The 15,406-nt window shown below is 39.7% G+C and overlaps 1 protein-coding gene across 2 annotated transcripts in view; it reads left to right on the top strand.

Annotated features, from left to right (window-relative positions):
* Positions 1-67: 67 nt before the first annotated feature.
* Positions 68-15,406, top strand: part of LOC101852844 (protein moonraker) — a 28,822-nt gene continuing 13,483 nt past the window's right edge. The window contains exons 1-7 of one of the 2 annotated variants that reach the window (XM_005096095.3): positions 68-431; positions 8,563-9,046; positions 9,903-10,015; positions 11,277-11,517; positions 12,054-12,212; positions 12,672-12,877; positions 14,770-14,994. In XM_005096095.3, coding sequence (XP_005096152.1) covers positions 8,869-9,046; positions 9,903-10,015; positions 11,277-11,517; positions 12,054-12,212; positions 12,672-12,877; positions 14,770-14,994 — 1,122 coding nt within the window. In that variant the 5' untranslated portion in view covers positions 68-431; positions 8,563-8,868. Of the gene's footprint in view, positions 432-8,562; positions 9,047-9,902; positions 10,016-11,273; positions 11,518-12,053; positions 12,213-12,671; positions 12,878-14,769; positions 14,995-15,406 lie in introns of both variants that reach the window. The other variant, XM_005096094.3, reaches the window with a different exon arrangement.

Genomic DNA, 15,406 nt, shown 5'->3' with positions numbered 1-15,406 from the left:
CAGCAGACATTCTCATATACATAACAATATGTAATTTTCCGACTCTGAAGTTTCTAAAAATCCTTAATTGTGCCCAGATCATGGGATCGAGTAACTCGCACCTGCTAAAAGACACGGTTGTCAATGACTCTGTCCGCCATTATTTTTTCTTGACAAGGGAGTCAACTCGATTAAATTAATTTCCGGTGCACTGTTTTCAAGTTGGTGCTTGCTGCAGTTGAATGAAAGAAGATTGATAGACAAAGCCCAACAAGCTAACAGCCTTCTAATGTTTTTGTTTTTTGCAAGTTGTGTTTTGACAGAACGATCGGCTCGATCTGTTTTCAGGTGGTAGTGTACCACACTGCTCTTCATTGCAAATCTAGTTTTCTGTCTCCATACATTCTCATCAATCATATTGACATTATTGACAGTTGCTGTTGAGTGGAAGGGTAAGTCAAGTTGTTTGTTGACTAAAGTAAAGTGTAAAGTCTTAAGTGCTGTGTTTACTTGTGTCGACCTCCCTACTCTAGATCTAGAATCTAGATCTACAGTGACTACAGTCAAACCTGTCCCTAGATCTAGATCTAGTCAATAATAAAACGAAGTGACTATTTCTCCGAACGTTCGGAGAAATAGTGCCGATCTTTATTTCTCCGAACGGTTTCCGGCTTCCGGTCTCGTGATTTTTTGTCTATTTATTGCGAGAGTTCGGCACCAACTTTCATTCTGCCTCTGGCCTCTGGTCTGGGAAGGAACACCGCATGGCAAGCCCGCCTACAGACAACCTTCAGTAACACCCACCACACACCCACCACCATCATGCACATGTACACACACTAACTAAACATGACCAGTGGGCAACTTTTGAATGTATGACGAGCTGAGCTGTGGACGGAGAGACAGTGTGAGTGAAAGAGCGGGTGAAAGGAAGAATGTGCGAGTGTATCCACAGGCGACAGCAACTACAAGACAAGACGACGACACCGACCCCCTGGCCTGGTCCACAGCTCACGAAAGAAAGGAATGCAGCTCAGGCAGTGTTTTGCCTATATTATTGTCCATGGTTCGCAGGGTGCGAAGGAAAGAATGATATTTTCTTTGTGTGTGCCTGGAGGGAGGGGGTGGGGTATGAAGAAAGTCATGCGGACAGGGATGAGCCGCGGGAGAGAACACGGGAATTGAATGAATGAGGGAAACTGAAAGAGACGAAAGACTCATGAGCCCTGGAGTGAATGGATCCTGTGTTTCTATTTTTGTATACTTTGAACTGTTACTGAATACAGGCTGAAATAAAACCCGAAAACACACACACACACACACACACACACACACACACACACACACACACACACACACACACCTCACTCTGCACTTACTACCACACACAGATACACTCACACACGCACATACATACACACACACACACACACACACACACACACACAGGAGCAAATTTTTGGGTCTATATCTATTTCAATTTTCAAGAGCTAGTCTAGAGATTTTTAGATGAGTGTAAAAACGTGAAAAAGAAAGGTTTCACAACAGAAAGAAATCAAAATTAGAACAGCCCATAAACAACAACAAACATTAACAAATAAGGGCGTGTGTCCACCTGTCCGAAGAAGATGGGCTGTTTTAATCCTAAATGTGCGTAATAAAAAAAAAAAAAGGACAGGATATTACATGTAAATTATGGAATCACACACATTAAGGGGCTTTGCCAGTGTCAGTACATTGGTCGCAGCAGTGACAAACGCAGATGCCAGTTCTATGTGTCGTTATCAATAACCCTCCGTAGATCTAGATCTAGATCTAGACAGCACACGAATGAACACAACACATTACGTTTAAGAGCAGCACCCTTCATAGGCAACACGCCATATCTGTAGCGAAAAACTGTTTGGAATTGTAGCATTTCTTTATATAAATATTTACTGCGGACATTTTTAGGACCGCTTGAACCATATTGTACCCGAACAATCTTTGGTAGGCTTATACTATAATTATAGATCTATATAATATCCGAAATTTGCGAGAAAGGATGTGATTTCAGAGTGTTCGGAGAAATAGTGCCCAGCTTTATTTTCCCGAACGTTCGGAGAAATAGTGCCTAGCTTTATTTTCCCGAACGTTCGGAGAAATAGTGCCCAGCTTTATTTTCCCGAACGTTCGGAGAAATAGTGTTGGGGAAAATAAAGCTGGGCACTATTTCTCCGAACGTTCGGGAAAATAAAGCTGGACACTATTTCTCCGAACACTCTGAAATCACATCCTTTCCCGCAAATTTCGGATATTATATAGAGTATAGGCGTACCTAAGATTGTTTGTATACAATATGATTCAATCGGTCCAAAAAAATGTCCGCAGTAAATATTTATATATAAAGAAATGCTACAGTTCCAAACAGTTTTTCGCTACAGATATGACATGTTGCCTATGAAGGGTGCTGCTCTTAAACTTAATGTGTTGTGTTCACTCGTGTGCTGTCTAGATCTAGATCTACGGAGGGTTATTGATAACGACACATAGGACTAGCTTCTGCGTTTGTCGCGGCCGCGACCAATCGATCGTGGCTCTATTTTTTGGCATTTTTTGGTCGGGGAATAAAAGTCAAATTTAACTGAAAGAAACCGAGCCGAACCTCTTTACTTTTGAAAAGAAAGTTCACTTAGCTTCACTTAGTCTCTTTCTCACTTGTTGTCACCCCGTTGATTTATTGAATGCGTTACAGTTACTTTTATTTTTCCCTCTTTGACTCTTTGACTTTGTGATGTTTTATTTTGTTAGTGTGTAATTTTTTTTCTTGTTCTGATGTGTTGTTTTTCTATCAATTTTTTTTGTTGGGGAAAAAGGGGGGTGGGGGGATGTTGCATAGTGTAATGTCATTTAATTTGATGTTCCTACCTTCATTAGATTCATTACATGTACATGTATATAGATTTAAATGTCTTATGTTAGAGCGTACGTTCCACCAAAACCAATTACATGGACTGACACTGTGATTCCATAATTTACATGTAATATCCTGTACTTTAAAAAAATTTACACACATTTATGGTTAAAACAGCCAATCTTCTTCGGACAGGTGGACACACGCCCTTTTTTGTTAATTTTTGTGGTTGTTTATGGACTGTTCTAATTTTGATTTCATCCTCTTGTGAAACCTTTCTTTTTCACGTTTTTACACTCATCTAAAAATCTCTAGACTAGCTCTTGAAAATTGGAATAGATATAGACCCAAAAATTTGCTCCTGTGTGTGTGCGTGTGTGTGTGTGTGTATGCATGTGCATGTGTGAGTGTGTCTGTGTGTGGTAGTAAGTGTGTAAGTGGAGAGTGAGGAGCGTGTGTGGGTTTGTTTTTCAGGCTTTATTTCAGCCTTTATTCAGCAACAGGTCAAAGTATACAAAAATAGAAACACAGGATCCATTCACTCCAGGGCTCATGAGTCGCAGTTTCACTCATTCATTCAATTCCTGTGTTCTCTCCCGCGGCTCATCCCCGTCCGCATGACTTTCACACCCCACCCCCTTCCTCCAGGCACACACACAGAAAATCTCACTCTCTCCCTTGTACCCTGCGAACCATGGACAATAATATAGGCAAAACACTGCCTTAGCCACATTCCTTTCGTTCGTGAGCTGTGGACCAGGCCAGGGGGGTCGGTGTCGTCGTCTTGTAGTTGCTGTCGCCTGTGGATACACTCGTACATTCTTCCTTTCATCCGCTCTTTCACTCACACTGTCTCTCCATCCACAGCTCAGCTCATCATATGTTCAAAAGTTGCCCACTGATCATGTTTAGTTAGTGTGTGTATAAGTTTGTGTGTGTACATGTGCATGATGGTGGTGGGTGTGTGGTGAGTGTTACTGAAGGGTGTATGTAGGCGGGCTTGCCATGCGGTGTTCCTTCCCAGACCAGAGGGCACTGGGCAGAGGGGCAGAATGAAAGTTGGCGCCGAACTCTCGCAATAAATATAGGCAAAAAATCACGAGACAGGAAGCCGGAAACTGTTCGGAGAAATAAAGATCGGCACTATTTCTCCGAACGTTCGGAGAAATAGTCACTTCGATAATAAAATTAGAACCAGGGAGCCAGATAAAAAAAGGCAGGCACTATTTGCAATGCCGCGTTCTGAATAGCTCCATGCTATTTGAAACGCTGCATTCTGAAAAGCTCTCATGCCGTGCCCGCCGGGCCATGCTATTTGAAACGCCAGTAGATCTACTAGATACTAGATGTAGATCTAGTAGGCATCATTTCTACATAATAATATTTTAGTTCTGCCTGAATTTTGTGGCTAAGCCTTCTCAGTTGCTTGGTAAACCTTCAGATTTGACTCCTTTTTTCATGATGTTGTCGTATTCCGATCAATGTGGGGTAGATCTTGATCTAGAATCTAGATTAGATCTAACAATTGTTTCCGACATTGTTTGCACAAAAGTAGACTAGATGTAGTTTTGTTCATCTCTCATAATTATAGGCCGGCACTATTTCTCCGAACGTTTGGGAAAATAAAGCTGGGCACTATTTCTCCGAACACTGAAGAAATCACATCCTTTCCCGCAAATTTCGGATATTATATAGAGTATAGGCCTACCAAAGATTGTTCGTATACTATATGGTTCAATCGGTCCGAAAAATGTCTGCAGTAAATATTTATATATAAAGAAATGCTACAGTTCCAAACAGTTTTTCGCTACAGATATGACATGTTGCCTATGAAGGGTGCTGCTCTTAAATTAATCTTAATGTGTTGTGTTCACTCGTGTGCTGTCTAGATCTAGATCTACGGAGGGTTATTGATAACGACACATAGAACTGGCATCTGCGTTTGTCGCGGCCACGACCAATCAATCGTGGCTCGTTTTTTTGGCATTTTTTTGTTCCTGAATCGGGGAATAAAAGTCAATTTTTTTTTAAAAGAAAGAAAGAAAGAAAGAAACCGAACCTCTTTACTTTTGAAAGAATGTTCACTTAGCTTCACTTCGTCTCTTTCTCACTCGTTGTCACCACGTTGATTTGTTGAATACGTTACAGTTACTTTTATTTTTCCCCCTTTGACTCTTTGTGGTGTTTTTTCTTGTTATTGTTCTGATGTGTTCTTTTTCAATCCATTTTTTTTGTTGGAGAAAAGGGGGGTGGGGGTGTTGTATAGTGTAACGTCATTTAATTTGATGTTCCTACCTTCATTAGATTCTAAATATATAATATACATGTATATATATATAGATTTAAATGTGTTATGTTAGAGCGTACGTTCCACCAAAACCGATTACATGTACTGACACTAGCAGGCCCCTTATTGTGTGTGATTCCATAATTTACATATAATATCCTGTACTTTTTTAAAAATGTACGCACATTTAGGGTTAAAACAGCCAATCTTCTTCGGACAGGTGGACACACGCCCTTATTTGTTAATTTTTGTGGTTGTATATGGGCTGTTCTAATTTTGATTTCATTCTGCTGTGAAACCTTTCTTTTTCACGTTTTTACACTCATCTAAAAATCTCTAGACTAGCTCTTGAAAATTGGAATAGATATAGACCCAAAAATTTGCTCGCGTGTGTGTGTGTGTGTATGCATGTGCATGTGTGAGTGTGTCTGTGTGTGGTAGTAAGTGTGTAAGTGGAGAGTGAGGAGCGTGTGGGTTTGTTTTTCAGGCTTTATTTCAGCTTTTATTCAGCAACAGGTCAAAGTATACAAAAATAGAAACACAGGATCCATTCACTCCGGGGCTCATGAGTCGCAGTTTCACTCATTCATTCAATTCCTGTGTTCTCTCCCGCGGCTCATCCCCGTCCGCATGACTTTCACACCCCACCCCCTCCCTCCAGGCACACACAGAGAAAATCTCACTCTCTCCCTTGTACCCTGCGAACCATGGACAATAATATAGGCAAAACACTGCCTTAGCCGCATTCCTTTCGTTCGTGAGCTGTGGACCAGGCCAGGGGGGTCGGTGTTGTCGTCTTGTAGTTGCTGTCACCTGTGGATACACTCGTACATTCTTCCTTTCACCCGCTCTTTCACTCACACTGTCTCTCCATCCACGGGTCAGCTCGTCACACATTCAAAAGCTGCCCACTGATCATGTTCAGTTAGTGTGTGTATAAGTTTGTGTGTGTACATGTGCATGATGGTGGTGGGTGTTTGGTGGGTGTTACTGAAGGTTGTATGTAGGCGGGCTTGCCATGCGGTGTTCCTTCCCAGACCAGAGGGCACTGGGCAGAGGGGCAGAATGAAAGTTGGCGCCGAACTCTGGCAATATAAGCAAAAAATCACGAGGTTGGAAGCCGGAAATCGTTCGTAGAAATAAAGATCGGCACTATTTCTCCGAACGTTTGGAGAAATAGTCACTTCGATAATTATAAGGAAGTGCCTATTTGCAACGCAGCGTTGCGATTAGCGCCAGTGCTAAATAAAACGCCGTGTGTAAAATATTAAGCTTAATCTGCACTTCGTTATCGGAAGTTCTGATGGCCGAAGTGACAGCGCATCTGCACTTGAAGTCAAACCATTATTTTTTTAGCGTGGGTTCGATCCCGGTCCTGGACGTTTGTTTTTTTTGGTATTTTTTGTTGTTGTTGTTGTCCTCTTCTCGACTGACCAACAAATTGTTCCCATAATTATATCTTGTTGCTTTGTAGTTTTTTTTATGTAGTGATGAAGCATGCACATTCTGGTTTTGTCCCCAAGAGGAGCTCTGTACAAAGTAGGCCTTAGTATAGCCTATACTTTTCCTTTTACCAATTTAGGCCTGGTTAAAGTTCAGTAGTGGCCTTCCTTGGTCTGTGAGTCTAATTTATAAAAAAATAAAAAAATTTTAGGCTCAGGAGAAGGAAAAAAAACCCCCTCCAGAACCGGGATTCCATGCCCCGCTTGGACGCACTGAACATTAGACTTAGAGAACGTAGACAGTAGACAGCTTGTATACACGTTCTCTAGGCCTAACTTAAAGTTCGAGTTGCACCGTCTTGTTATTGTTATCCAAGCGTCTTTCGACTTAAACTTGCTCAAACTCTAACTCAAATGATTATGATTATGAGAGAGGAACAAGACGTCTACTTTTGTGCAAACAATGTCAGAAACAATTGTTAGATCTAATCTAGATCTAGATTTTTCTAGATCTAGATCTACCCAATATTGATCGAAATAAGACAACGTCATAAAAAAAGGAGTCAAATCCTAGGAGGTTTATCAAAAAACTGACAAAGCTTCCACAATTTAGGCAGAACTACAATATTATCATGTAGAAACGATGGCTACTACATTTAGATCTAGATTCTAGATTTAGTACTGGCGTTTCAAATAGCACGGTAGCTATTCAGAACGCGGTGTTGCAAATAGCAAGGGAGCTATTCAGAACGCGGTGTTGCAAATAGCGCTTGCCTAATTATAATAGTTTGAGTTTGAGCAAGTAAGTTGAAAGACGCTTGGATTATAACAATAAACAAGACAGTGCACCTCGGGTTCTCTAATGTTCAGTGCTTACTAGCGTGGCATCGAATCACGGTCCCGGAAGGTTTTTTTCCCTGAGCCTAAAAAAAAAAAAAAAAAAATTAAACTCACAGACTTAGGAAAGCCACTATTGAACTTTAACTTTAACCGAGTTATAATTATGGGAAAAATTTGTTGGTCAGTCAAGAAGAGGACAAAAAAAAATAAAAATTCCAGGACCGGGATTCGTACACACGCTCATAAAATAATGGTTTCGCTTCCAACGCAGTCGCGCTGTCCCTTCAGCCATCAGAACTTCCAACAATGAAAGGTAGATTACGCTTCATATAACACACGCCGTTTTATTTAGCACTATCACTAATCGCAATGCAGCGTTTTATTTAGCACTGGCGCTAATGGCAACGCGGCATTGCAAATAGGCACTTCCGAAAAAAATCCATTTTAGACCTTTTCTGCCTTCGACAGGAAAAGCCTCTCTGATAATGGCATGTGTCAGTCATACTATCCATTGACACCAGTGATTGCATCTCAGGACCACTGTTTGATCTATTATATAAAAGAAAATTAATTTAACTTGATCGTTTCCTTATTTCCACCCATCAATGTAGGCTAATTATAAGCACTGCCACCCTCCCCCTTCATGTAGGCCTATTCATTTTTTTCGGCTGGCGGAATGGAAAGAGACTGTTTTATTGCTGAAAGATCTGAAAAGTAACATCCGTCAACTGTATGAGAAATTTATAATAAGCTAAGGGGAAAAAAATGTGAAAATGAACTCAAAGCAATAGTTGTGATTTCTTAGGAGACTTTTGAGAATTTCGTGCCCAGAAAAGATACCAAATGAGGTAGTGGTGAAAGAACATCCGCCCAGCAAGTGGAACGCTCTCTAATTATAAAAACAAATAGAGGAAGGGTCAAAAATGCAGTTTTTGGAACATTTGCAACGCATAGAGATTTAATCAAAGTTTTGTCATCCTACTCTCACTGGAAAAATAGAACTCAAAAGAGACATGGGTTGATAAAAAACCACTTACGAAGAGAGTAGCAACAGGTTTTATTGAGGGCATCTAAGCAGAGAAATGAGTTTCTTACCATGATCACCAATGTCTCTTTCACAGATCAATCTTCACTTCATGATGATGATGTCAGGTGGACAATTCACTTGCAGTTAAAGTTTAAGTGATTGTGTGCTTTGTGATGTTATCAAGAGACATAGACAATGGTGGTACCCGAAATGGCAGTGCTCAGACATAACTTTATATTTATACATGCTGAAAAATGACTGAAGTTCAACATAGCTGAAATTAACAAATATTCCCTGACCCAGTGTCATTTGACTGGTCTGGGAAGCAAGTTCCTGAAAGTTCAGACCCCAGCAATCTGTCATCAATTTCTTATTGTTGTGGAACGCTCCTGCAAACATCATGTCGTTTTCCCAATATCAACTGCCGTACCAGAACCAACTGCAGTTCAATCTTGATGTCCCTCTGACGACAAACAATCTGGCAGCTCACTTTCAGCACCCACGGCCAATATTTGTGGAAAGAATAAGTGGTCAGCATGCAATCCCTGGCAAGATACCATCTAGAAAAGAAGGTAAAGGTAAGGAAAGAGTTTTTTCACACTAGTACATTTTCCCTTTTTTTTTGGATGCGTACAACGTAGCACTGTCAGTGTTGAAAGGTTTGACATTTATGCACATAACGTCGTGAAAATTTATGTGAATGTTAAATCTTGCATAACCATGCAAGTTCATGCCCTTTTAGGGGCTTAAACAGTGTACTGAAATCTAAAAATATATCAAACCCGTTCATTTAGAATTATTTCTTTGATATATGTATATATATATTCTCTTTTGTTATCTATACTATAATAATTAAAGTCTTTTGCTTGCATATGTGTCGTCTTGTTAGCTCATTCATCTTGGTTAAAGTGAAAAGTTTCTCAGAAACGTGATGAGTGTCAGGTTGATCTCACTTCCTGGTCAACCTTTTGCCTTACTTGATATAGTAATAGTCAGTACATACTAGGTTGTCGACATGTCAGACCTCATATGATATAGATCGTAATTACGCAAACTGGATTGTGTGAAAATAAGCTGAAACAGACGTGTGAAATAACCTCTTTGCACTGGCTGTCATTGTTTGGCTCAACATGATCCTTTCTTATAATCTTAGAAATTAAAGTGAATTGGCATCTGTAATGCCATTGTTCGGCTCTTTACCGTACTACCAGAGCACATGAGTTCATTTCCTGTGTAGAAAAGTTGTTTTGTAGAGGATATAATTATCTTTCAGCTTGAATGCCATATCCCATTCAGTCTTGAGTTTGAAAACTATGAGGTAAACTTTTGATAGGTGAAATTATTGTCTTAGAAAATCGTTATATGTCAGACAAAAATGAGACTGAATGTGACTAAATATAGTATTATGGTTCTAACGTCTGTTTTAAACAACAGATGATCCAGGTGGGCAGGCTGGGCACAACTACTCTGTTTTGTCTGAAGATAAAATGGAGATGATGTCGCAGTTAGCAAGACGGGATTTACGAAACAGAAAATTACAAGCTGAGGTAAGTTTTCAGGAAATTTTTTTTTTAGGGTTTCTGCACATGCTTCTATGAAAGTGGCTATCAAACTGCAAAGATAGTGGCCTTGGATATATATGGGTGTAAATTTTGGCATCTAGGCTTCATATGGGGATATTGCTTACCAGTGTAGGCACTCCCCCCTCTGTTATATTCATCAAGCCTTGACCCTCCCCTTCCTTTTGTTCATATGTATGTGTAAGGCACTGGGCTGACAAGGTGTGTCGCCTCCTGCTGCTTATGTTATGATACTGTTAAACCAGATACACTGAAGAGATGTTGAATGTGAGGTCAAGCTAAGACATTGCAAGAGTCTAGAGAATGTAAGTTATGTGAGTTCAAGTATCAGACAACGGTATGTAGAAGAAAGTCTCTACAAGGATTGTTTTGGTTTTTCTGTTGCATTCAAGTGCTTGTACAACATATGAAGGATTTTGGGATGAAATACACTTATCTAACCAGCAAAAATAATTTTTAGAAAGCTGTGATTCTCTATTGACCACTGTTCTCTTGAAGGAAAAGTCGAAATTGAAGCAGTTTAATTTAGTGTAAAGTCATTGGTTACATCACACTTTGTAACAAATTATTTTAAAGCAGTAAATAGTCAAGATCCTTTGTCAGTAAGCTCTTCATACTGAATTAAGGGAATACAGTGCAAGAATAAAGTTGAAAGTCATATGGTGGTTTTGTTCTGTCGTGTGCTTGTAAAAACTGGGGTCCACTGAATAGATTGAAAGCAAGCAGAGAAGGTTTGAATGCAGATGTCTCAGAAGGAAACTGGGAGGGTGATACTAACAAGGAGTCAAGTGATAGCACTAATGTAAAATAAACCCTATAGTCTACAGTAGAATAAACGACAGAAGATGATAGAGATTGCTAAGCCGCATTCTCACATCAACAAATCTTGACACACTTTAATGTCTGACTTCAGCCATACAGGGGAGAAGAAAGAGAGGAAGAGCAAAAAATGTCAAGATTGTTGAGGATAAAAGCTGAGTTAGATTACTTTCCATAAGCAGAAAGCAAGTTATTTCCGAAAGAAAAATGTTTATTATGTCACTTTGATACATATCATTATCATCGATATTACTTAAGAAAACATGGACATCCATTTGATCTTGACTTATAGGGCAATTACAACTTATTTTAAAAAATCATTCATTATTCTTGGGCCTCCTATAATTTTCTTTTAATTTCGTTTACATCTGGATATTTTGATTTTTAAAATTTGTCTTTTTTCCAGCAGAACGGTAAAATTGTAGGTGGTGAGTCTCATAGCCCCACTGCCTCTCCTTCTCGTGCTCATCTGTATAAGAAAACGTCATGTTCCCGCCTCACTCGAGATCAGGGCAATAGATCAAAGCATCCATTGAGGGCCAGAGAAGCGGAGAGGAATCGAAGGCTGGGAGCTGTTCAGACTCCCCCTCCAAGGAAGCCAGTGCCTCGCTCTACCTATGCAGATGATTCTTTTGTTTCCACCAGAAACAGTAAGTCCAATTGTTGGTGTGGTTGCATTTGCACTGTTCATTCATTGAAAAATGTTAGCCTAACATATAACTTTATAACAAAGATTATGTGCAATGTGAGTTCAGGATTTGTTTCTGAACTATGGGCTTCGTAATGCAGAGAATAGATCTGGAATTCAAAAGATGTAATGTTCTGTAGGATCCGTGTGATAGTGTATCAAGAAGTGCTAAACCTGACAGCGATGGAATTTTTTTTTCTCTGAACCCCCCCCCCAACTTTCTCCTTTCACCTTTTGTTCTGGAAAAACAGTAGTTCAGAATTCATTTGTCAAAGAATTAGCCAGTAGATTGATAAAGTCATTGTTATCTGACTTCATCATCACTTCCATGACTCTGTGTTACCGTGTGACCTGTGTTGGTTATACTTTTTAGCGTTTTTAAAATTTAATTGTATAAACATGTAGCTTGCGCTGTTAATATTTGTTTAGGGTTTTTTCTCATACTTTCTCATGCTGATGCTGATTCTGAATAAATGGAATATGTTTTAATTTCTACAGCCTCTTTAGACCTGAGCAGGGATGCAGATGTGTACTTTCCTGTGAAGCCGTTTGTCCCAGAGGGCAGTGAGCCTGCCAAAGAAGACATCGTCAGGCTGCAGCAGGAATTGGAGGGATACTTACGTCTCATTGGCCATGTGCAGGAGAGAGCTATTGCAGGTTTGGAAATTCATGATTCACCCGGTCACTCCTTGAATCCTGCTATATATTATTTTATATTCCATTTTTTGGACTTTGTTCTCAGACCAAACTGAATTAGAAAGATTATTATTTTCGTTAATGACATGTTTTCCTCCATAATCATGGTTTTGTCACGCAAAGTTGATTTGTTTGCTTTTGCATTTATAACATTTCATTCATTGACCCACTAGATTCAAAACAAGTAGTTGATGGATTCTGTGGTGTGGTCTGCTCTTTCTGTTCCTTTTCATGGTTATCATTGTACATATCTGATCCAAGCAAAATGTGGCCATTATCATGTTGAAATAGCGTCCATAAACTTTAACTCTACAACAACTGCTCGCCTCGTCTGTCTTATGAAATGCTGTTTTCTTATGGGTTTTTTAACTAAAATATTTGCAGCATAAAAACTCAGCTTTTGTCCAACTCTGTTTTCAGATGGAAATACTAAATTCCTGCACCTTCCAGCAAAGGGCAAATCTAAGGATGGGTTTCTCGATCAGATAGAGGATCTTGATCGTGCTCGTGCCCGTGTTACTGAGCAGAACATACGATCAGCTCGCAACACCTACAACCTGCGACAAAAAGTGAAGCAGCTGCAGAGAGATTTGGCCCATGCAGATCTCAATAAACCACAGAAGAAGGTGGGTTATGACATATGTTTGGTTGTTTTCTTTTTTCTTTTTTTTTTTTTTTTTTTTTTTTTTTTTGAATTGCTTATAGGGTACAGTCATGATATTTATGTTGGTCTTAACTCTTTCCGGAGGTACTTTCTTTTTGGAGTCTAGACATAATTAACCTGTGGCTCATTTTGGCTATGCAGGTGGTGTACAAAATAACTTCATAGAAGCATAACCATCACTCCAAACGTAACATATGATATATCAAATTGAAGGAAATTGAATGAGGAATACATCCCAATATAAGACAAGGATTAATTTTGAACATAAGTATGCATTAGAAGGATTAGAAAAAGCGATGGTGATGAGAAAAATAAATTTTGACAGAAAAAATTACATTCACCAAACATGTGAAAGCAAACCAGCATAGCTATCTTTTCATATTCAGGCAGAAAGTATAACCCATAAATTTCTGAATTCACAGTTTTTTATTTGAAAGCAATATTCCAATTTTTGTTTGAGTTATGAAATTTATACTGAGTCCGGTTACATCGTTTTGATGATGCAAGACTGCAAGAACTAATTCACTCGTTTTTCCCTAAACCCACGCTTTGACAAAGTGAAACTAGATGTTTTTGTTTCCTAAATCCTTTCCGAGTTTTTCAATAGCAATAAAAAGTAATTATAAATGACGGATATATCGGCAATACGTCCGCAAGGGGTGTGGACTCGCGCCGATATATCAGCGATACGTCCGGAAAGAGTTAATATACTGTGGGCTGTTATAGCATGCCACTTGTGGGTTTATTCTTCTTTACCTTCCCTTTGTTGTTTAACTCTTTTTATCTGGGCTACGAGTGTACTCGTAACGAGGACCCGTCCGGGCCACAAGTAAACTCGGAACAGCGATACGGTCACATCAAACAGCTAGCTCTGCTTGTAATTACTAAAATACGCAAATTCGGCAATTCTAGCTCTGTCTGAATAGTTAAATTTTCCAATGAACAGCGGTTTCTTTGTTTTTGATGGGTGTAGAAGCTTGAATGATGTCTCGAAAATGCACGTTCACGACCAACGAAGTGCTTCTTGAAGTGGCGCTGGGTTGTGAGGGGGAATGAGACTAATTTGATGTAAGTGACTCTGAATCAAGTGCCGTAAATTCCGTTGTGGACGATAACAAACAGGAATTATACTCATGTAATAGCGATTCAGATCATGGTGAAGGGACCAGTACTGGAATTCGCGCAGTACCGATGAGTAGGTCTAGATCTATTAATCCAAGGGAATGTCATGGGCGCGGCAATCTGGGTCAAGTTAGAGGGTGGAATATACCTCAAAATCTACATGGTGCAATTGGTGTAATTTCTAACAACATACATTTACAAAAACTACTTTCAGTTTCTAACAATTGCCAAATTTCATTAAAACCTAAGTGTAAATGTAAGAAATACAGCACTTTGAAATATACACTCTGAATTCCGACTGGTATGGCGCGGCAGCCCCAGGACGGGTACAGAGTCCGTGGGGGTAAGGCCAGGATAAAAAGAGTTAAACCTCTCTGTCTTATTCCAAGCGCTAAATGACTGTCATCATGTTGATGTCAATGGGCTGCAAATAAGTTCTAGAATAAAAATTGGATTTTGTTTTGGTTATGGCTTAGGGTTTGGATTTTGTGTTTGTTGTGGCTTATAGTTTGTTTTTTTGTGTTGGTTATGGTGTACAGTTTTTGTACTTTTTGTAAATTCCTCATAGAAATGCTGAGAATATTTTGTTGCTAGTTTACAATAAGTTACTATAATGTGTTGATGACAAGGTCCAACACTCCGACAAATACCAAATTGCAAAATGGCGTTTGTTAGAGTGTTACATCTAGCCATCACTGTGGCCATCTGCCTCAAGAACTACTGTCCCAACAGAACCAGATCCTGGCTCAGGTGAACAGTGTCCACCGAGGAGCAGTCAAGTCCCTCCAGACATTCGTCAACCAACTGCCACACCAGGACCTGAGCTCCGGTCTTCCGTCACACTACCAGGAGTTATCCCTCCTGCTGCGGCAGCTCACAGCCCTCAACGCCCTCACTCAGCAGGGGAAGCAACTGCATGGAAAGTGCGAATTACTCACCTTGCTAGACAACATCGATGTAAGTCTGAATATTAAATTAAATTAGATTACATTCTTATTGATCCCAGAAGGGCAATTTGGTTTACAATGGCAAACCTACCTACCTACCTGGAATAAAGAAGATGGAGATTATGTCAGAGCTCTCGTTTTTCTGTGGACTCATGGAAGTTGATCGTTTCAACTCCTTCTCTCCTCTGGTTTTTGTCTAGGTCTTGTGTTTGTACTACAATATTTGTTAACTGTGATAGGTCATTGCATGTGCTTAACATCTCTTTCAAAGCGAAATAAGAGACGGGACCTCCGACTGTATCCTCCGTCTCAGAAGGTGGAGAGCCTTGAAAACACTTTGTTATACAACAGGTGTTTGTGTGAATTTCATAGTCTTTTGGCAATGATAACATTCGATCTACACCAATTCACTCAGCTCAATG

This window comes from Aplysia californica, unplaced genomic scaffold (genome assembly GCF_000002075.1).
Source record: "Aplysia californica isolate F4 #8 unplaced genomic scaffold, AplCal3.0 scaffold00121, whole genome shotgun sequence".
NCBI classification, from domain to species: domain Eukaryota; kingdom Metazoa; phylum Mollusca; class Gastropoda; order Aplysiida; family Aplysiidae; genus Aplysia; species Aplysia californica.
This window is presented reverse-complemented; position numbering and strand designations above follow the sequence as displayed.